Source organism: Felis catus, chromosome D4, assembly GCF_018350175.1.
Source record: "Felis catus isolate Fca126 chromosome D4, F.catus_Fca126_mat1.0, whole genome shotgun sequence".
NCBI classification, from domain to species: Eukaryota; Metazoa; Chordata; class Mammalia; order Carnivora; family Felidae; genus Felis; species Felis catus.
The window spans coordinates 73,041,265-73,064,387 of NC_058380.1; the positions used below are offsets into that span (position 1 = coordinate 73,041,265).

At 38.9% G+C, this 23,123-nt stretch overlaps 1 protein-coding gene and 1 long non-coding RNA gene across 17 annotated transcripts in view; one reads left to right on the plus strand and one right to left on the minus strand.

The window, feature by feature from the left end:
• Window positions 1-9,260: 9,260 nt before the first annotated feature.
• On the plus strand, window positions 9,261-11,924 carry LOC105261130. The gene is made up of 2 exons (XR_006588510.1): window positions 9,261-9,674; window positions 11,455-11,924. It is a non-coding gene; the product is annotated as an uncharacterized LOC105261130 (long non-coding RNA).
• Window positions 11,925-18,165: 6,241 nt separating this feature from the next.
• ZFP37 (ZFP37 zinc finger protein) overlaps window positions 18,166-23,123 on the minus strand; it is a 45,990-nt gene continuing 41,032 nt past the window's right edge. For 10 of the 16 annotated variants that reach the window (XM_019816350.3, XM_045042576.1, XM_045042575.1 and 7 more), the window contains 2 exons: window positions 21,827-21,916; window positions 18,167-19,820 (listed from right to left, as the gene is read on the minus strand). In XM_019816350.3, the coding sequence (XP_019671909.1) occupies window positions 18,571-19,820; window positions 21,827-21,916 (1,340 nt within the window). In that variant the 3' untranslated portion in view covers window positions 18,167-18,570. Of the gene's footprint in view, window positions 19,821-21,826; window positions 21,917-23,123 lie in introns of all 16 variants that reach the window. The other 6 variants (XM_045042574.1, XM_019816341.3, XM_019816342.3 and 3 more) reach the window with 3 other exon arrangements.

Genomic DNA, 23,123 nt, shown 5'->3' on the forward strand with positions numbered 1-23,123 from the left:
ATATGAGATGTTTTAGATGAAGATGCTTACCTTAATCTAAGTGGATAATGAGAAAATAAAGCTACTGAATTTAGTGAAACAGTATAACATAAATGATATGGGCCCGGACTGGGATAGTAGTAATAATAATTTAGTATAGGAGTAAATATAAAACATAAAAGAAAAGAAAAGAAAAGAAAAGAAAAGAAAAGAAAAGAAAAGAGAGAATGGACACTGATTATGGGGAATTTTTACAAAATGAAATTAATACAGATACAATAGTTTCTAGCCAATAAATTTGGAACTAATAATGGTAATAATTGTGGTACTAACAGAAGAACTAATAACATCCTAATAGTGGTACTAATGAAATATTGAAGGAAAAGGGAAAGTTGGTGATTTCATTTTTCACCATATCGAATTTAAAGTGATCTAAAGTTGGGGCGCCTGGGTGGCTCAGTCAGCAATCGGCTGAGCGTCCAACTTCGGCTCAGGTCATGATCTCATGGTTCATGAGTTCGAGCCCTGCATCGATCAGGCTCTGTGCTGACAGCTCAGAGCCTGGAGCCCGTTTTGGATTCTGTGTCTCCCTCTCTGCCTCTCCCCCATCATGCTCTGTCTCTCTCTCCTTCAAAAAGAAATAAACATTAAAAATTAGAGTAAAAAAAGCACATGCGTTTGTGTTAGGGAGAAAATGAAGCTTAATTAAAAAGCATTTGGAAAGGGACTAGAACAAAAAAGAGTCCACTGATGTCACACAAGCAAAGAAAAAAACATAAAATGCAGCAATAAGTCTGAATACAGAAAGTACTAAGATTAGGGTGCCATCAAGGAAGAATTCAGGATTCAGGAGTGTCTTCCAAATAATGTTAATATAAAAATAGAAGAATCTAACTTCAAAGACTACAACAGAATAGGAATTCAGGCTGTAGCTACTAGTCTAGTAATGAAAGGAGAGAATAAAATTGAAAGGTGGATAAAAATTAAATTATTGTTATGCAAGGTGTTCTTTTAAAAGAAAAACTTTTGACTGCCTGAAATTAGAACTGGAAGTGACTGAATCATGAAATAATCATTAAATCAAGGCCATAAAACCTTGATGAGTAAGAATGGAATCTGGGAGTATAGATAGAGAGGTATCTTTTTCTCTGAGATAGAGTTATGTGAGAAGATGAATAAAGATATGTAGAAACGAAGTTGATGTTCACATTAGACAAACTCTGTTTTCTTCACCAGTAAAAGGGCTCTGCATAGTGGGTACTAACCAACATTTCCAAATCTACCTCCTAGCACCAACATTGTTACCACCACCACCACAATGGAAAGATGGACTATTGGTTACAAGGATTTCTAGCTATTTGGTTGTTACTTAGCTATCTGATTTTTTCTTGGTTAAGTATTTTGTGACATTTCTCCATTCTTTCCTGTTAACCATAAATATGGTTCTTCCTACTTGAAAGACAACATAGGCTTGGGTGATTTGATGGACCTCACAAGTGTGTCCTATGTTGTCTTCTGGAACTCTGAGATACACAATGTTGACGCTAAGGTAACATAATAAAGCTATCCATTTATAATGTTTTAAAGAAAAGAGGTATCACCTGTTTAATAGTAAAAGAAATACCTTATCTCTGTGCACAAATAAAATTAAAAATCTCTGGTCCCAAAACTCAAAGCCCAATCTCAAATATGCACTTATAAAATATATTTTGACATTTCAGGGGAAGAGTCACTGTAATCTGTAGTAGTTACAAAGCTTTACTTATCCAAAGAGACAAGCCTCCTGCAATTGTCATTGCATCCCTTATGGTGTCTGAGAATGATCCAGCTCTTTTCTTTCCTGTAAGGTAAAGTTCACTGGCACATCCTCCAATGCCACTGGTTCCTAAAACATCAAATACCTACTCACTAAAGGATCACTTATGCAACCATTTATGAAAGAGTAAAGCTAAGAACTGAAATTAACAAAGTGGAGGGCTAGAAAGTTGTACAGAGGACTCAGGGTTCTAAGTAAAAAAGTGATTAAAAGTACATTATTTGTTACCATTACATATCTATGGAGTACAGAGAAGCAAAACAAGAGGAGACAATTGAGAATGTTACTATACACACACACACACACACACACACACACACACACACACACACACAATTTTAATGTTTACTCTTGAGAGAGAGAGAGAGAGAGATCGCGCGCGACAGCAAGCTGGGGAGGGGCAGAGAGAGGGGGAGACACAGAATCCGAAGCAGGCTCCAGGCTCTGAATTGTCAGCACAGTCTGACGTGGGGCCCGAACTCACTAACGGTGAGATCATGACCCGAGCCGAAGTCAGACAACCAACAGACTGAGCTACCCAGGCGCCCCAGGAATGTTTCAATATTTGAAGGAATAAGGATGGAAGATTTTCCCAACTGATGACTCACAGATGCAAGAAGTCCCAAACCATAAGCAAGCTAAATACAAAGAAAAGCACATCCAAGGATATCATAGCCTAACTTCTGAAAATCAGCAACAATCTTTTTTTTCCTTTTATTTTTTTTTATTTACATCCAAATTAGTTAGCATATAGTGCAACAATGATTTCAGGAGTGGATTTCTTAATGCCCCTTACCCATTTAGCCCACCCCCCACCCCACAACCCCTCCAGGAACCCTGTTTGTTCTCCATATTTAAGAGTCTCTTATGTTTTGTCCCCTTCCCTGTTCTTATACTGTTTCCCTTCCCTTATGTTCATCTGTTTTGTCTCTTAAAGTCCTCATATGAGTGAAGTCATATGATATTTGTCTTTCTCTGACTAATTTCGCTTAGCATAATACCCTCCAGTTCCATCCATGTAGTTGCAAATAGCAAGATTTCATTCTTGACAAAAAGAACAATCTTAAAAGCAGTTTAAGAAACAGGCACGGTAGGGGCGCCTGGGTGGCGCAGTCGGTTAAGCGTCCGACTTCAGCCAGGTCACGATCTCGCGGTCCGTGAGTTCGAGCCCCGCGTCGGGCTCTGGGCTGATGGCTCAGAGCCTGGAGCCTGTTTCCGATTCTGTGTCTCCCTCTCTCTCTGCCCCTCCCCCGTTCATGCTCTGTCTCTCTCTGTCCCAAAAATAAATAAACGTTGAAAAAAAAAATTAAAAATAAAATAAAATAAAATAAAATAAAAAAAAAGAAACAGGCACGGCAAGTTCAAAATAGCACACTGCTCACTTCTCAGCAATTAAAGAGCATCAACTGGAAAAATGCATGTTTCTGGATGAAATAACTCAATATTTTAAAGATGCCAGTTCTCTCTTATGAGTTGAAGGTACCACCCCCGCTCATACGCTGAAGTCCTAACCCCTAGTACCTCAGAATGTGACCCTATTTGGTAAGAGTCAATGCAGATACATATGAGCTACTACAGTAGGGTAAGCCCCTAATCCAGTATGACTGGTATCTTTGAAAGAAGATGGTCATGTGAAGACCAAAGACACACAGGGAGTACACCATGTGACAATGAAAGCACAGATTAAAGTTATACAGCTGTGAGCAAGAAATGCCAAAGACTGCCAGCAAAACCGAAAGCCAGGAAGGATTCCCCTACACGTTTCACAGGCAGCATGGTCTGGCCAACATGTAGATTTTGGACTTCCAGCCTCCAGAACTGTAAGATGATACATTTCTGTTGTTTTAAACCACCCAGTTTGTGGTACTTTGCTACAGAAGCTCTATGAAACTAATATGCCTCCCAATTTTACTTACAGAACATATATTTTTGAAAAAGAAAAACAAAATGAGGCTGAAGGGGGATATGTCCATACTATACATTAAAGCATACAGTTATGTTAATTAAAACAGGGTAGTCCTGACATAAGAATCGACAGAAAAAGTAAAACAGAATTAAAAGCCTGGAAATAGGCCCATTCTTTTATAGGAATTATTACATGATAAATATGGCATCTCAAATATTTGGGGAAAGATGGAGATTCAATTAACGATCTTGGGACAACTGGCCTACCCATTTAGAGAAAAATAAACTTTACACTATTGCCTTATAAAAATAATTGGTGAATTCGAGTGAAACATTAAAAATAAAACTACAAAATAACCAGAAAACATATTAGAAAATATTTTCATAATCTTGCAGTGGGGAAGTCCTTTAAAAATGTAAAAACTGGAGCTTATACAGGAATGACTCAGATTGGACTACACAAACCTACAAGGCAATCAATGAAACTAAAAGAAAAAAGTCATATTAGGAATAAATATTTGCAACCAATAAAACAAAAGGACCATTAGCTGTATTATACAGAATTTCTACAAGTCATAGAAAAAAATATAATGCAATACAAATATGAGCAATGGTAACAAACAGTAAATTTACAGAAAAGGCCAACAAAGGAAAAGATTTTCAACCTCATTTTTAATCATGGAAATACAAATTAAAATGAGATCTCATTTTTCAAACATCAGACTGGCAAAAATATTAAAAACAGGTAATATCCAGTACTGCTTACATATGTGGGGAAACGGGTGCTCTCATATACCATTAGTAGGTGTTTAAAATGCAATAGCTGTTTCAGGAGGGGATCTTTTTTGAAAAGGGTGCTTATTTATATGTATTAAAGCCTCATTATAATCATAGCAGGTTCATGACAGTAATTTCTCTTTGCTTGAATCATATATTTTAATAATAATTATGTTATCTGCAAAAATTAACCCATGGCATATTATACTTGCTCTACTACATTTATTATACTACAATGTTCTACTTCCAATGTTTTGTCTTCCTTCCTAGACTATGCGCTTCTGGAGGACAGTGACACTAACTGACTCTTCTGTCTTTAGTACCATACACAGAACCTGGCATATATCATACATCCAACAAATATTTATTTGAATGAGTGAAGACTTCTCTTGATTCCCAATCTGCTGGTCTTCATACTATAGCATCCTACCAGTTAAACCTGCTACCTACCTTAAAGGAGTGTGATTTAAGACACTATTTTTCCCTATGCCTCAACAGTCAAAGTGTACAGACTGCATTGTGATACTACCAGAAAATTCAGAATTGAACAGGATTAGGATCCTAAAATTTCATCTTATCTGTTCCCCCTTCCTCTATGCAGGCCTACCTACAGCTAAACCATTACTCACTATGTTTCTCACTTTAACATTTACTGAACGTATTCTAACTGCAAAGGAAATGTAGAGTTAATGCTTCCTGTGGTACGCTTTCCTATTTCTATACAAGGACTATAATCACTAATTTTTTTTTTAATCCCCATGCACTTGGTAGGGTGCACCTTGCATTCTAGATGTTTCAATGAGTACTTGTTGATTAATAGTCTACAGACTGATATTTAATCCTTTATCAGCTTAGTTTCTGGAAGCCTGCATCTCAAAATTCTAAACCATACCTCTGCTGTTGCTGCTGAATCTGTGAAGTCTGGATCTGTGTAGCCAGACAGACCCATGACAACCCTCCAAAAATGTAATTGTAGACCCTGTTGTTCTTACTTCCTAGTATGCTAGTGACCTGACGTGTTATTAAAACTCTGTGATTACTATTCTTTCAACTCAGAACCATCCCCACAATTGACCACGCAAAGATGTGTGACTGTCCTAAACTTTGCCACATCCCTCAGATCATCCAACTGTGAATCCTTTGGGTTTTTTTCCAGGCTGACTCTGCTGTTGATAGAGCAGTAAAGACAAAAAGATGAACACAAGGACCAGATTCTAGAGGCTTTTACTTTCTGAACCTCACAAAGGATGTCATGATGCCAAGCATTTGAACTAGAAAGAGGCTCAGGAAACATGAAGACTAACTTCCTAGTTTGCCCAAGACACAATTCAAGCCAACAATAATTAAGTAACTTGCCTAAGGTCACATAGTTAACCGGGTATGGCTAGCACTATATTCCTCTCATCTGTTCTCAAGTTCAGTATTATTTCTATTTAAAAATAGCCCAACCACTACTTTTGGGGGAAAAAAATGACAAGAATGACCAAAAGAATAATTTTGAATTATTAGTCAAATTCATAGAGGAAAAAGTTTAGAAGTCTATAGAAGAACTATTTTAAGTTTATTTATTTTAAGAGAGAGAGAGAGAGAGAGAGAGAGAGAGAGAGAGAGAGAGAGAGAGGCAGATAGAAGCCCAAGCAGGTTCCATGCTCCACACTGAGCTCAACGCAGGGGCTCGATCTCATGATCATAAGATTGTGACCTGAGCCAAAATCAAGAGTCAGACACTTAACCAACTGAGCCACCCATGTGCCCCTGTAGAAATATTTTGAAAGAGCAATGGGCTATTCAAGTTTCCGTGAGTCTTTCTAAAGACAGGAATACATTATAAATTAAGTTTTTAAATAATTATAACACTGTATTCATTTTTAATCAAATGCATAGACAGCTGTAAGCATCTTTAATGGACAGCCTCAGGGTTGCCACATGCAACTTGAATGGCTGTAAAGCAAATCTCCATTCACGAATGACAATGGAATCCGTACTCAACTTAAGGGAAATCAATATGCATTTCAATGGTCTCAGCCCAAGCTGAAAACATAGATAGCAAAGCTTTGAGAATTGGCTGAGATGTCTTGTCTTTTCTATATTTGACATAAACCAAACTGAAAATGAGTCGTACTTGGAAGAGAAGGAAATTCCATGCATTAGTTCTGTTCCAACAGGGCTATAGTTGAACTCTTTGAACGGAAGTCCCTTGTAACTCAAGGATGATAGATGCATGAAATAACAGTACAGATTTCTTCCAGAGCAAATTAGTGTTGATGAATATTATCTCATTTATAATATTTATAATCTGCATTTGAATTTTTTAATTTTTTTCTGGAAAAATTAGTGTTGTTGGTATATCTAAATAAAAAATATATATGAGTTGCAGAACTATCAGGAATTCTGCCCAATGATGATCCCAGACAGTGGCCTGGGTACATGAGAGGAAGCGGGATCTAATGCACAAGTAGAGCGGTTAGCCATACATTGGAGCACAGACCTTTTCTCTATAGTAACAGGAGGACGAACGACAGGAAAATACTTCCAGGAAGGCTGGTGGATGTAAGGGTGAGAGCCTTTGGAAGTTCTTTTCTCGTTCTCGTGTCTCAGTGAAATAGGAACCAGGATCATCAGCTGAGGGTGAAGGCGGGCAAGGAGCTGGAGGTCTGATGTGAGCAATGTATCAAATGGTTGGCAGGAATGGGGCACTGGATCACTGCCTTAGCTTCCTAACTAAATGTCCTATGTCTTGCTCCCATGGAGTTTATTCTCAACTGAGCATCCAAAATGGTTCCTTTAACATATAAGTCAAATCATGTCACTTCTCTCCTCAAAAACCCTCCTACAAAAACTGGTAAATTGCACGTAAATTATACCTCAATAGAGCTGATTAAACAAAAACTACTACAAACCACCTTCCTATGGCTTCTCATCTCAGAGTAAAAGCCAAACTCCTACACAGCCCTGTGATGTGGAGCCGTCTTACCTCTCTGATCTCAACATCTACTGTCACCTACTGTCAACATCAACTTACTCTTCTGTCCAAGTGGCCTCCATAAAGGCTCAGTGCATTTGAGCCTCTGGGTCTTTGCATTTGCGCCTCCCTCTATGAATTCCCCACCGCAACCTCAGCTATCTGCAAGGCTCAGCCCCTCGTTTTCTTCAAGTCTCTACTCAGTGTCACACTACATGAAATAACAGCTGTCCTGAGCCTCCCCTAAGCCCATTACTCTAGCGTAGTTTCCTCTGCTAGTCACTATCTGACACGCTGTATATTTACTTATTTATTGTCTGTGTTCCCATCCTAGACCATCAGTTCCATGTACACAGGGACTTTGTTTTGTTCACCGCTGTGTCCCCAGTGCCTCACACACTACCTGGCAAAAAGCAGGCCATTAACATTTACTCAACGACAAAAAAGAAAGATCTTTCTTTCCTCCCTCTGGGCACAGAGATGATATTTCAGGGAAGAAAAAGTAAAAATCACATTGCATAACAGACTCACTTGTATGTTTTATGCATATAACACTGCCAAAGAGACTCAAGAAAGTATATACTACTGAGAGTTAAGTGTGAGATGGAAGATTCTGCTGTTTCCTCAGTCTCGCTTCTCACATGCCTCTCGTAAGTGAGCATCTTGCCATGCTAAGAGTTATTCTGATGTTTAAAGAACATATTTGGATACATGTATACATATATTCCTGCATAAATGTACACATGTAATATGCACATATAAATATGAGCAATTTAAGAAAATTACAAAGGATATTTAACTACATGTGATTTATCAAACTTCAGGCAGTAATTTTAGAAATTAAAACCAGCTTAAGGTACAAATTGCCTTGCAAAGTTTTGCTCACCAAAGACAATGTAGTCATGTCCTCCTTCTTAATGACATCTTGTCTAGTTAAATAGAGACCTGAGAAAGCAGAGCTGAAAAGGGGGCCCTGAGAAGTCAGGGCTGTCTCTATAGGAACCCTGTCTGACTACCTGGATGTAACACAACAGTCACTGCTCTTCACAGCCCATAAAAGTAGGGAATCAATTCCACAACTCCCGACAGAAAAGGCTTCAGAAATTTATCTACAAAACAACAAAACAAAAACCCTTTGGTGAAGCTGCATTTCAGAGGAAAGAGCAAAGAAGTGGATGTCAGAAGGCCTACACTGGGGACGGGCGGTGGGCGGGGGGGGGGGGGGGGGGGGGGGGGCGGAGGGTCCTAAGTTCCTAGCTCAGTTTTCCTCTAATTCTCAAACAAGGGCTGGAGCGGCGGTCCCTCTTTTAGTATCTGATCCCACCACAGCCAAAGACCCCGCAGACCCGCGGTCCGTCTTCGCAACCTGCCCTCCTACCTCCAACCCCCAAGTGAGCGCCCAAACCTTGACCCTTAAGGCTGGGGTGCCCAGCCAGGGCTCTGCCTCCCCTAACCCAGAGACAGCCCTAGACCGGCTTAAACCCCGTCGCGGAGCCCAAGACACCGCTTCGCGCCTCAACGCGGACGCGAACCGCGATCTCCAATTCTCCATCTTTCTTCCGCCCCCGCCATTGAGCCGGGAAGACACGCTCCACAGGCTACTCGCTCTCCAACTACTCCCCCAGGGTCGGGAGGAGTCCTGGGCGGAGGCCCCTCCCTGGCTACCACCCGAGTGCAGGCGTCAGGGAAAAAAAAACGTACTCACCAGCTCCACGTAGAAATGAAGAACACCCTCCGACCGCCCAGAGCCTTCACCGCGCGAGCCAGGAAGTGCGCCTGCGCAAGCGGCCTGGAACTACATTCCCAGCATGCTCTGCAAAGGCAGGGCGCGCGGCCGCGGAGTCTTACACGCGAAGGCTTGTTGACTTTCTATCTCGTGGCGCCTTGGGAGTGGGACTAGTTTTCTTTCGTTATTCTCATAAAAAGAGAAAAGAAGGAGAGGATAAGCTTCTTCTTTCATTGTAGACTAGCATGAATCCAAAGGGATGCAGATTTTTCGTTAACCTTTACACAAAAGGAACGCCTATACATTATAGTAATAACCTTTCATTCAACGAGCAAAAAGGACTGTAAAAAAAACCCCACAAACTAGATGGAATTCCTTAACAAAGGGACAATCCCTGTTGACACCGTGGTATGCGTAGAGTATTCTAAAAATACAGACAGCCCATTCTTCATGTGTTGGGAGGGCGCGTGGGTGTGAAAAGAGAAAGAATGATTGCAGCCAAGAAAAAGGTAAAACTACTTTTCTTGTAATATATTGTCTAGCTTTTTTGTCTGTTACGTGTTTAGGTTATGTTCATTTTAATGACACTCAAAACAGTGATTTGATGAATCCTTGTAAATTGTGTCCTCCTCCACATCTCTTCTTGAGTAGAGCCCAATAAATAACTTTAATTGAAAGGGAATGTGCACACCTTACTTTTTTCTATACAAAGAATATAGGTGGGTTGTAGAGAATAGAGATAAGAAAAAAAGATTAAAATCAGGTAAAAGCCCACTATTATATATTTAAATATTACCTGCACTGTATATGTTACATATATGTAAATATTAAGTGTGTACTGTAGATACTTCTGAAATTAAAAATAGAGCAACATGGGGCGCCTGGGGGGCTCAGTGGGTTAAGCCTCTGACTCCTGGTTTTGGCTGTGGTCATTATCTCAGTTAGTGAGTTAGAGGCCCAAACTGGGCTCTGCTCTGACAACCAGGAGCCTGCTTGAAATTCTCTGTCTCCCTCTCTCTCAAAATAAGTAAATAAACCTTAAAATACATACATACATACATACATACACACATACAATGAAACTGCTTTTATTTATTTAAAGGTTTATTTATTTATTTTGAGAGAGAGGGCGAGCATGAGAGGGGGAAGGGGGCAGAGGGAGAGAGATTCCCAAGCAGGCTCCACACTCAGCACTGAGCCTGAGGTGGGGCTTGATCCCACAACCCTGGGATCATGACCTGAGCCGAAATCAAGAGTCAGATACTTAACTGACTGAGCCGACCAGGTGCCTTGAAAGTGCTTTTAAACTTTAATTTCTTGTAAACATTCCTTCATGTCTTTAAATATTATTCTGCATTAACGTTAGCACAACTTTCTATCAAACTGGGTCTAAATATTTGAGTGGTAGCATATCATTTCCAATTTTTCCTATTATAAGAAACTATGAAATAAATATGCTTATAGCTAAATCTTTCTCCACACCCTTATTTGATTAGGACAAAATCACAGAGGATTAAGTAAATTTTAGATATATGAAACTATCTTTCTATAAAGCTATAATAATTTATTCTTTCACCAGCAGTGCATGTGTCTTAGTCCATTTGGGCAGCTATCACAGGACACATGCCCTAGACTGGGTGGCTTGTAAACAATAGAAATTTCTCAGAGTTCTGAAGTCTGGAAAGTCTAAAACCAAATGCCATGACTTTGAGGATTAGGTCTCAACATATGAATTTTGGGAGCAACAAACATACAGCCTCTGGAAGCTATTGTTGTCACTCTCTCGTGTCTCACTGTCCCCTTTTTGCATTTTTAGGTGTCCTTATACCTTTGCAACAACTCCCCTGTATTAAAGTCCCTTTATTCAACTACCTAGTATAGGTTCTATTTTCCTGACTGGAATCTGCCTTATATATTAAGTTTAAAAATTACTTTAAGGGGCACCTGAGTGGCTCAGTTGGTTAAGTGTCTGACTTCAGCTCAGGTCACGATCTCACAGTTTGTGGGTTCAAGCCCCACGTCGGGCTCTGTGCTGACAGCTCAGAGCCTGGAGCCTGCTTTGGATTCTGTGTCTCATTTTCTCTCTGCCCCTTCCTCACTTGTGCTCTGTCTGTCTCAAAAATAAATAAATGTAAAAACTGTTTTTAAATAAATAAATATTACGTTTGCCTATTTGATGTTTTCTTGATTTTACTTTACCTGATTAGTAAAGTTAGGTATCATTTATATGTTCATTTCATTGATTACATATTTCATCATTTGAAATTTTTTCTTTTCCCTCTTCCTCAGCGATACTTGTGGAGGTGGCAGCCATCCACATCATAGCCACCCTTAGACCTCTGATGAAGCCCAAAATCATTCAAAAGAAGACCAAGAAGTTCATCTGGGACCAGTCAGACCAGTATCTCAAAATTAAGCACAACTGGCAGAAACCCAGAGGCACTGACAATAGGGTGCGCAAAAGATTCAAGGACCAGATCTTGATGCCCAACACTGGTTATGGGAGCAACAAGAAAACAAAGCACATGCTGCCCAGTGGCTTCCAGGAGTTCCTAGTCCACAACGTCAAGGAGCTCGAAGTGCTGCTAATGTGCAACAAATCTTGCTGTGCAGAGACCGATCACAATACCTCCCCCAAGAACCACAAAGCCATTGTGGAAAAGCAGCCCAGCTGAAGGCCAGGCTGCACAGTGAAGAAAATGAATAGACACCTTATGTGCACGTCATAATTATATTAATAAAACCATAAAACTATGGGACACCTGGGTGGCTCAGTTGGTTAAGCTTCTGACTTCAGCTCAGATCATGATCGCACGGTTCATGAGTTCAAGCCCTGTGTCAGGTTCTGTGATGACAGCTCAGAGCTTGGAGCCTGCTTCAGATTCTTGGTCTCCCTCTCTCTCTGCCCCTCCGCTGCTCATGATCTATCTCTCTCTCAAAAATAAAAACATTTTTAAAAACATTTTTTTAAACCCATAAAACTACATACACACACAAAAATTTTTTTTCATATTTATTTATTTTTGAGAGCAAGGGAGAGACAGAGCACAAGCCAGGAAGGGGCAGAGAGAGAGAGGGAGACACAGAATCCAAACCAGGCTCCAGGCTCTGAGCTGTCAGCACAGAGCCGCACATGGGGCTCGAACTCACAATCTGTAAAAAGAAATCATGACTAGAGCTGAAGTCAGATGCTTAATCGACTGAGCTACCTAGGCACTTCTCTTTTTTTTTTTTTAAGGTTTACTATGAGAGAGTGTGTGTGCAAGTACGTGCACAAGCAGGGGAGGGAGAGAGAGGAGAGAGAGAATCCTAAGCAGGTTCCATGCTGTCAGTGCAGAGCCCCACGTGGGGCTTGATCTCACAAACCATGAAATCATTGACCTGAGCAGAAACCAAGAGTGTGTTGCTTAACCAACTAAGTCACCCAGGTGCCCAAGGAAAGTTTTCTTCTGTATAGGTTATCTTTATCTGTCTTACTGATAGGAACTTAGCTATATTCTGAACATTAATATCTTTTCTGTTGTATGCATTGTAAGTACTCCCTACCAGTCTTGTTTTTCTATCTGTAAATACAGTATTTTTGCTTATTTGTTCAAATCTATCAATCCCACTTTTATTGATTAGGATTTGAAATGCCAAGTATATATCCATATATATTACATATATAATTTTTAGCCCCCCATTTTTTTTAACATTGAGCTATTTCTGTGCCCATACCATAGTACTTTACTTATTTTAAATTTTAAAATAGGTTTATCATATAGGAAAATTCTTCTGTGAATGTTCTTTGCCAATAAGTTTTGGGCTATTTTTTGCATTTGCAATTTCAGATGAAGTTGAAAATAAATGTGATAACTGTTTTTTTTTAAACCTATGGGGTTGAGGTAGAGGTAAGAATTCTACTACCATCCATGGTAGAATAAAATAGGAAACTGGACAAAACACAGAACAATGGTTTCCAGACACTGAATAACAGCACAGAACTGTGATCCTTAAGAGAAAAATAAAGTGACCTCTATGATTGCCTCCAGGATAAATCCTCAGGGAGGAATATCTTAAAGAGAGCCCAGGGGTTCACTAAGTTGAGGAGAAAGAGATCAGACATGAGGGAGGCCAGAGTTTAGACTACTCCAATCAGATTACTTGAGAGAAGTGAGCTACACAGCAATATATAAAAATAATATGTCATGAACAAGTAGGGTTTACCTCAGGAATATAATAAGATTGGGTTAACATTAAAAATGTCATGAAATTTTAAAAAGTCAAGAAATAAAATTGACTGTATTTTTATATTTGTAATGGGTTAGAAAACACACAAAAGTGTAAAACAGAGATGGAAGTGCAAGAGCCAAAATAATTTGGAAAATTAACAGTATTTGGGGTTTCATTTGTTCATATCTTCATAAGGAAGCTCGACTGATTAATTTTACACATTTCTTCTTTTCTAGTAAAACATTTGACACTATAAATTTTACTCCAAGCTCTGGTTTAGTGGCATTTCCAATACTTTGATATATTTTATTTTCATTTCAATATCATTTAACGTTTTTTAATCTTCTCTTGTGACTCATCTCTACTTAGGCTAACAAATGGAAATTTGATTTTCTCCACCTTTTCAGAAAAAACCCATGGTGTGCCTCCCTCCCATCCTAACCATACCAACTCACACACTTGCATAATACCATTTTGATCTGTTATACTCTAAGAATGTCTAAAATATGGGAGATACGACTGTGAAGTGTGCAACTGTGACAACATTTTGAAGTTGAAATAAACATAGTATCTAAGCATTGGGGTGACCATCAGCATACATAGCTTCAAGTAAATCTCAATAGCAAGCATGTAAACATTGCAATTCTTTAATTTGCAAACCATTTTAAACCATATTTTCAGCATTACTAGAGTAGTTCCATTTGTTTAATTTTTTTTTTTTTTTTTGAGAGAGAGAGAGTTCAAGTGGCAGAGAGGGGCAAAGGGAGAGTGAGAGAGAATCTTAAGGGGGCTCTGCATGGAGCCTAATGTGGGTCCCGATCCTACAACTCCAGATCATGACCTGAGCCAAAATCAAGAATCAGACACTTAACCAACTGAGCCACCCAGGTGCTCCCATTTGTTTCAACTTTTAACTCTGCCTGGAAACTCTGAAATATCTGTGAGTTTATGTACAGTATCATGTTTCAGAGTCCCTGGGTATGAATTGTGGTGTCCTGTGTAATCCCTTAAATTCCAGTTGTTGAAGACACTAGTACCTAATTCATAGTGCCCAAAAAATACCTATTAGTAATACTACTGAAGTAGAAAGGAGGCAGTATGAAGTATCCATTTAAAGAGAATAGGCTCAGATGTCAAAATACAGGAGGAAAGTTAAAAAAAAAAAACTGTAAGAATTTCCTACCTATTTTATGCTCATGGTGATGGTAGCTATGTAAAGGAAACCATTAAATAGAAGACAAGACATTGAAAATAGAGATACTGAATCTTTGAAGGATCTGAGACTTGAAATGCCTATAGAAGGGGCACAAGCTTTCTTCTTGCTGAAGTTATATACAGAATTAATGGGATGATAGTGAGGAGGGATAAGGGCTAGAAAAACAATGAATTCTAATGAATGAAGGGTCTCTGAAAATACTGCATAGTTCCATATGAGGCCTAACAGGCAAGCTGGATCTGAGAGAAGTTCTAAGAGAGAGGAATTCCATAAATTATTGGCATAACTGCATAAGTGGCATTATCATATAGTTTCCAAGATGCAAACATTGAAGGGCAAGATACATGTGAATATTTTAGTTCCTGGTATTTGTTTAGAAAATTAATTTCATACATTTACATCCCAACTCAGTATTTATCTTCAATATTCTTTTTTAAAATTATTTATTTATTTATTTATTTATTTAATTAATTAATTTTTGAAGGAGAGAGAGAGCATGAGTGGGGGAGGAGCAGAGAGGGAGAGAGAGAGAGAGAGAGACAGAATTCAAAGCAGGCTCCAGGCTCTGAGCTGTCAGCACAGAGCCTGATGCAGGGCCTGAACTCACAAACTGTGAAGATTATGACCTGAGCCGAAATTGGACACTCAATCAACTGAACCACCCAGGCACCCCCGGTATTTATCTTCAAAAGTGACTAATAAAAAATGACTAATAAAGAATTACATGACTGCAATTCACTTATTAGTTTAAAACCATTATTGCAAAGTTAAAATCTACAGTAAAAATCATGATTATTATTGACACTTCCTATTTTAAAATATTACTTTTAATTTAAAATCTAAGAAAAAATATTTGATAAAAATTTAGGATCAGGGAGCCTGGGTGGCTCAGTTGGTTAAGTATCCGACTCTTGATTTCAGCTCAGGTCACGGTATCAGTCATGAGATGGAGCCTCCCATCAGGCTCTGTGCTGGCTGTGGAGCCTGCTTCAGATTCTCCTTCCTCCTCTGCTCCTACCCAGCTTCCACATATGTTCTCTCTCTCTGTCTCTCTCTCTGACAAAACAAAACAAAAACTTAGGATCAAGCTCAATATCAGCTTCACCTTCATTTTAAGGAAAGGCTGAAAGGTTTTTGATATGAACCTCTCTTTTCATAATATTACTTGACAACAATATATACAACTTATATGAAGTTATTCTTCTTTAAAAGGAAAGAATGCCAGGGTGCCTGGGTGGGTCAGCTGGTTGAGCATCCTACTTCGGCTCAGGTCATGATCTCATGGTTTGTGAGCTCAAGCCCTGCATCGGGCTCACTGCTCTCAGTGCAGAGCCTGCTTCGGATCCTCTGTCCCCTTCTGTCTCTGCCCCTTCCCCATGTGTGCTTTATCTCTCAAAGATAAATAAAACACTTAAAAAAATAAAATAAAATAATAAAAACTAAAAGGAAAGGATGCCTTGGATAATAGAGTTTCTAAGAAAAGTTATTTGTGATAAAATGACAACTCAACAAAACAAAGACTTAATTTGCAAACAAACTATAAAACAATAGTATTATTTCTATGTTCAGGCTGGTCACAAGAAAACGTATAGGGCAGCAAAATAGATACCCCTCAAAATGTATCTCCAAGAGCTTCTACATATAAGAAACTACAATTTAATAGTCCCTTCAAAATGCATGTTTCTTGGAGCAACTGGGTGGCTCAGCCAGTTAAGTGTCTAACTCTTGATTTCAACTTAGGTCATGATCTCAAGGTCTGTGGGTTTGAGCCCCGTGTCAAGCTCTGTACCATCAGTGCAGAGCCTGCTTGGGATTCTCTCTCTGCCCCTCCCCTGCTTGCTCTCTATCTCTCTCTGTCAAAATAAATAAACAGTTTTTAAAATGCATGTTTCTTGTTAATTTATTTAGAATAATGTAGGGACAGGATACAGAATACCATATTATGTCAAGTTCATTTAAATTCTGTCGAGGTGAAGTGACATGACCAACTCCTCCATGTCTCCAGTGGGACAGAATTGTGTGGAGGCTAAGAGGTTGATCTGAATCCCAACCTTCCACTTATTAGCCACATGGGTTTAGCCAGGTCAAGAAACTTCTCTAGGCTTGCCTCACCTATAAAATGGTGATAATCTCAGTTTCATGCATTTGCTGAAAGGATTAAATGAGAAAGTACATGTAAAATTACTTAGCAGAAAGTGTGGTAGAAATATCCAATCTAGAAGGCTTTTAAAAAATTCACTTTTGGGGCGCCTGGGTGGCGCAGTCGGTTAAGCGTTCGACTTCAGCCAGGTCACGATCTCGCGGTCCGTGAGTTCGAGCCCCACGTCGGGCTCTGGGCTGATGGCTCAGAGCCTGGAGACTGTTTCCGATTCTGTGTCTCCCTCTCTCTCTGCCCCTCCCCCATTCATGCTCTGTCTCTTTCTGTCGCAAAAATAAATAAACGTTGAAAAAAAAAATTAAAAAAAAAATTCACTTCTGATAATCACAAGGATATAAAGATCTCAAGATATGCATAAGAGTACGCATGTAAATACCATGAGCTGAAAAAGGGCTATGAACAGGAGGAATTCCTTTGTGTAGAACAATTTTTGTCATATGTTGAGTATGCCAACATTGTCTACATCCACTACTTGCTTTGTCTGTTGTTTGATGTATTTCTTACTTCTGAATGCTTTACATCAAGCAATATTTTCAAAAGTATAAAAGTATCAAAGACACCAAACTTTTGATGTCTTTATAAATACACTGATTTCATCTTCTCGTAATTCTATACACATCAAGAAAGAGTGGGGGGAAGAGCTAGTTGTAACTTAGTTACAATGTATCCTTTTACATTTTTTAAGATGTGGGGAAAATGGTGTCATTTAGCATGGAAAGTAAAGCAGGCATGAATATCCATAGCCATTTCCAAATGACAGATAATTTGGGTTATGAACGCCATTCCTACATGATTTGTAGGATAATCACATATAGTTGTCACTTCGTGTTCTGATTAATCAATTTGAAGGTGGCCCTTCAACAATACAGGTTTGAACTATGAGGGTCCTTGGATTTTTTTTATAAATACAGTACAATACTATAAGTGTATTTTCTCTTCCTTATGACTTTTTAAAAAGATTTTTAAATAATCTCTACATCTAGTGTGGGACTCGAACTCACAACTCCAAGATTAAGAGTCGCATGCTCCACTGACTGAACCCCATAGATACCCCCTTATGACTTTCTTAATATCATTTTCTTTTTTATAGCTTACTTAATTGTAAGAATACAATATATAATACATATAATATAAAAACGTGTTATCAATGGTTATGTTACCAGTAAGGCTTCCAGTCAATAGTAGGAGGCTATTTATTAGTTAAGTTTTTGGAGAGCTAAGTTACACATGAATTTTCAAGCGCATAGGGCAATGGTGCCCCTAACCCATGTTGCTCAAATGCCAACTATACTCACTCATTTAAAAAATTTGTACTGGGGCGCCTGGGTGGCGCAGTCGGTTAAGCGTCCGACTTCAGCCAGGTCACGATCTCGCGGTCTGTGAGTTCGAGCCCCATGTCAGGCTCTGGGCTGATGGCTCAGAGCCTGGAGCCTGTTTCCGATTCTGTGTCTCCCTCTCTCTCTGCCCCTCCCCCGTTCATGCTCTGTCTCTCTCTGTCCCAAAAATAAATAAACGTTGAAAAAAAAATTAAAAAATTTGTACTACACAGTGAACAAGTCAATCACATGTGGTTGAGATTTTTCTATCATACTTAAAAAAAACTTTTAGTATTAGGCCTGAACCAAGATGTCCAATGTAATTTTTTTTGGAAACATGATTTCTCAAAGTTGCTTCTTGGTATTTATTTTTGGTGCTTAATAGTTTGGGAGCTATTGTTGAAGGCTTCTCAAGTTTAGTACATTCATAGAATTTTTAGGCTTAATGAATTCTATGATGTGTGATGAAACTTTGATCGCTGAATCAAAGTTTTCTCATTCCATTAAAAGGATTTGTGTTCAATATGAATTCTCTGATGAACAATGAGAGTAGATTTCTTGCTGAAAGCTTTTCTACAATTACTACATTCATAGGGTTTTTCTCCAGTATGTATTCTATGATGCACAGTGAGGTGCGACTTCTTACTAAAGGCTTTTCCACACTCAATGCATTCATATGGCTTCATTCCAGTATGGATTCTTTGATGCACAATGAGTTGTGATTTCTGGATAAAAGCTTTTCTGCATTCACTGCATTCATAGGGTTTCTCCCCAGTATGAATTCTCTGATGTTCAATGAACTGTGAGCTCCGGATGAAGGCTTTCCCACAATCATTGCATTGATACCTTTTGTCCCCAGTGTGAGTTCTCTGATGTACAATGAGATCTGACTTTTGAATGAAGGCTTTTTTACATTCATTACACTCAAAGGGTTTCTCCCCAGTGTGAATTCTGTGATGTACACTTAGTTCTGACTTCCTGTTGAAGGCTTTTCCACATTCATTACATCCATGGGGTTTCTCCCCAGTATGAATTCTCTGATGTACAGTGAGCTGTGACTGCCAGATGAAGGCTTTCCCACAGTCACTACATTCATATGGTTTCTCCCCAGTATGAGCTCTTTGATGAACACTAAGTGTTGATTTCTTGATGAAAGCTTTCCCACATTCATTGCATTCATATGGTTTTTCCCCTGTGTGAATCCTATGATGAATAATGAGGTTTGACTTCTGGATGAATGCTTTCCCACATTCATTACATTCATAGGGTTTCTCTCCTGTATGAGTTCTCTGATGTACAGTGAGTTGTGACTTCTGAATAAAGGCTTTTTCACATTCATTACATTTGTATGGTTTCTCTCCAGTATGAATTCTCTGATGTACAATAAGTCCCGACTTTCCACTGAAGGCTTTCCCACACTGAACACATTTATATAATTTCTCACTGGTTAGAATTTTCGGCTGTGCAAAAAGGTGTGGCTTTTGCATGAAGGCTCTGTTGTGTTCACTAGATGTTCTGTTCAGATGAATTCCTTTCCCCAGTGCACTGTTACATTCACAATGTATCTCCTCAGTCAGGGGCTTATTGTTAATGAATGCAACTTGGTTCAAAAAATTGTCCTGGTTTTCCTGGTGATTTATCTCATCTTCAAGTTTCCAGTCTCCAAAGGTTGAGTATACAATCATGTTATGGAGTACCACTTCTTCAGAAATGCTCTTCTGTGTTGTTAATTCTTTCATCCCAGTTTCAAAGTCTGAAAAAAGCCCAAGTGTAAGTGATCTTACTTCACTCCTGAGCTTTAAAGAATACAAAACACAAAAATAAAAAATAACATTCTTTGTTTTAATAGAAATAGATAGAAATCTGATAATGAGTACAATCAGTTTTGAAATAAAGGTAAGCTTAAAATTCAAAGATAGGGGGCGCCTGGGTGGCGCAGTCGGTTAAGCGTCCGACTTCAGCCAGGTCACGATCTCGCGGTCCGTGAGTTCGAGCCCCGCGTCAGGCTCTGGGCTGATGGCTCGGAGCCTGGAGTCTGTTTCCGATTCTGTGTCTCCCTCTCTCTCTGCCCCTCCCCCGTTCATGCTCTGTCTCTCTCTGTCCCAAAAATAAATAAACGTTGAAAAAAAATTAAAAAAAAAATTCAAAGATAGAAGAATAAACAGGCATAAAAAAAAGGTTAGCAAGATGCAATGGAAAAAGAAGAGTTGATGAACTCAGTGTCACAGTCCCACATGGCACCAGCCCCAATGCACCACAAGGCTCGGTGAAGAACAGAGGCAGATCCAAAAATCATTTCAGGAAAGACAAAGGAAGGATGCTAGCAAAGGGGACTGAGAATGAGCGGAAGTGACCAGCAGAAAAATTAAATCCACACTAAACATAAAAACAGTTACAAGTATTTTATAAGTAATCAAGCATATTACAGCACAACTACAGGATAGGGATTTCTACATATATGCATCTTAAAGAGGCAGATGACATAAAAATGCATGGAATAGGACAGGGTCTATTTAAAGGGGGCGGTTCTGAGGTAGAAAAACAGACAGTTTCAGAGGGAGAAAGAAGGCAAAAAACAAGGAAGACATACCTGCTCATAACTGGGTGGTGGTAATGAGGAAAGAAAGAAAAGGAAAATATGGGTCCTGGAAGACAATGAAAACCACAAAACCAGAAAAGCCAAAACTCTTTTCCAATCCCAAAATAAAAGAAGGAGGGGAAAAGACCTACTATACTAACAGAAAAGAACTCCATAAAATTTAGAAATCTTACCAAAACACTGTGATATAATAAAATGAACAGAATAAAAGTACAGTCTATAGAGAACTACTACAGAAGATCAGGAAATAAATTTGTGCAGATATCGAGAGGAAACTGTCCCCTGCAAAACACAAAAATAACTAGCCATGAACCAGAAGAAAATATTGTCTGAACTCCAAACAGAATATATTCAAACAAGCATCTGAGGACCTGGAAAACCACTATGAAGCAGAACTTATTTAAAAAAACAAAGAAGCAAACAAACAAAAAATGGAGAGATGAAAAAGAATTGGTTAAACTCAGGGGGAAAATGAAAGATTAAATTACAAGGTGTGGGCAGGGAGGTAAGAAGAATTTAATAAGAAGCACTGAAAAAAGATAGGAAAACAACCAAGATAATAAAAATGACATAAAGAATCAAGTGAAAATGGTCACAAAGAAAGTAGAAAAAGAAGACTGACAAAGGAAGAATATTTATATTACTGGAGTATCTGAAAACTGAAAAAACACAAAACAGGACATTATAATATCAAGACATATGACACTAAACGGAAGATGAATAAAACAAGGTAATTAAAAAGGATATGAATATCATTTGGTAAGTTACTTTGATAGAGGGCATATCTAAGTCTGGGTAAATGTGTAACAGGAAGAGTATAAGCCCATTTTGGAAGAATAGGGTGCTGTAGATGTTAGCCAAAGAGAGGTTAACTAATTAAGAATGTCCTAAATGATATGGGCATAAATAAGACACAAAGAACAGATAAGGGGGTTACCTCTCTCTCTAAAAGTTAAGCAAAGAAAATGGATTGCGTGGGTGTTTGATATGTAGAAGTGTTATTTAGGTATTTGACTATCTCACACCAACAGTCTTCGGCCATTTTGAGACCTCTATGGCCTTAGAAGAATGATTTCCTAAAAAATATTTCAAAGATAAATGTCTCACTAATCAATACTAATCTTACATCCCTGTTTCCCATATACCAGGTTCTCACTTACCTGGATAGGCCCAATTTGAGATTTCTCCCCCCTCCATCCATGGTTCTCCTTGCTTCAATAAGACTACATCTGACTTCAGATACTGATACCCTGTTTATGGGAAAGGATATAGAACTTGGGCATTAGTGGACATCCAACCATCCTAGAACTCAAGCCCACTACATATGCACTAGAATAGCCAAAATTAAAAAGACTAACATTACCAGGGGTGTCTGGATTGCTTAGTCAGTTAAACGTCTGACTCTTGATTTTGGCTCAGGTCACGATCTCACAGTTACCTGAGTTCTCGAGCCTGGCATCAGGCTCTATGTTGACTGTGTGGAGCCTGCTTGGAATTCTCCTTCTCTCTGCCCCTACCCCGCTTGCGCTCTGTCTCATTCAAAATAAATAAATAAACTTAAAAAAAAATGCCAACATTACCAAATGTTGATGGAGCTGCCATAATGCTAGTAGGAAATAAACTGATATAACCTCTACGGAAAACTGCCTGGTGGTATCATCTAAAGCTAAATATACATGTGCCATGATTCAGAAACTCCACTCCTGTATATATACCCAATAGAAATAGAATGTTTATTTCCACTAGAAGGTGTATATAAGAATGTCCATACAGCTTTATTCAATGGCCCAAATCTGAAACAAGCCAGATGACTACCAACAGTAGAATGGATACGTTGATGAATTACTCTAAACTCACTGAATGGAGTATGATGAAACAGTAAGGAGAAACAAGCTACTTTCAATTGCAACAACATGGATGAATTTCACAGATACTATGTTAAACAAAGATACCAGGGGCGCCTGGGTGGCTCAGTTGTTAAGCATCCAACTTCAGCTCAGGTCATGATCTCACAGTCTGTATGTTCAAGCCCCGCATCAGGCTCTGTGCTGACAGCTCAGAGCCTGGAACCTGCTTCAGATTCTGTGTCTCCCTCTCTCTCTGCCTCCCGCCACTGGTGCATGCTCTCTCTTTCTCTCTCTCAAAAACAAATAAAAAATAAACATTAAAAATTAAAAAAAAAAAAAAGAAAGATGCCAGACAATAAAAACTTATATACTGTGTGGTTACACTTAGATGAAGTTCAAGAACAGACAAAACTAATCTATGGTGATAAAAGCCACAAGTTGTTATCACAAGTTGAGGAGATAAATGGCAAGGGGTCCATGGGAGCTTGCTAGGGTGCCTGAAATGTTTTATACATTGATCTGGGCAGTGGTTAAATAACACAAGGAAAAAAATGCATCAATCTGTACATTTAAGATTCGGGCTATTTACTATATATGTCCTATGTCAACT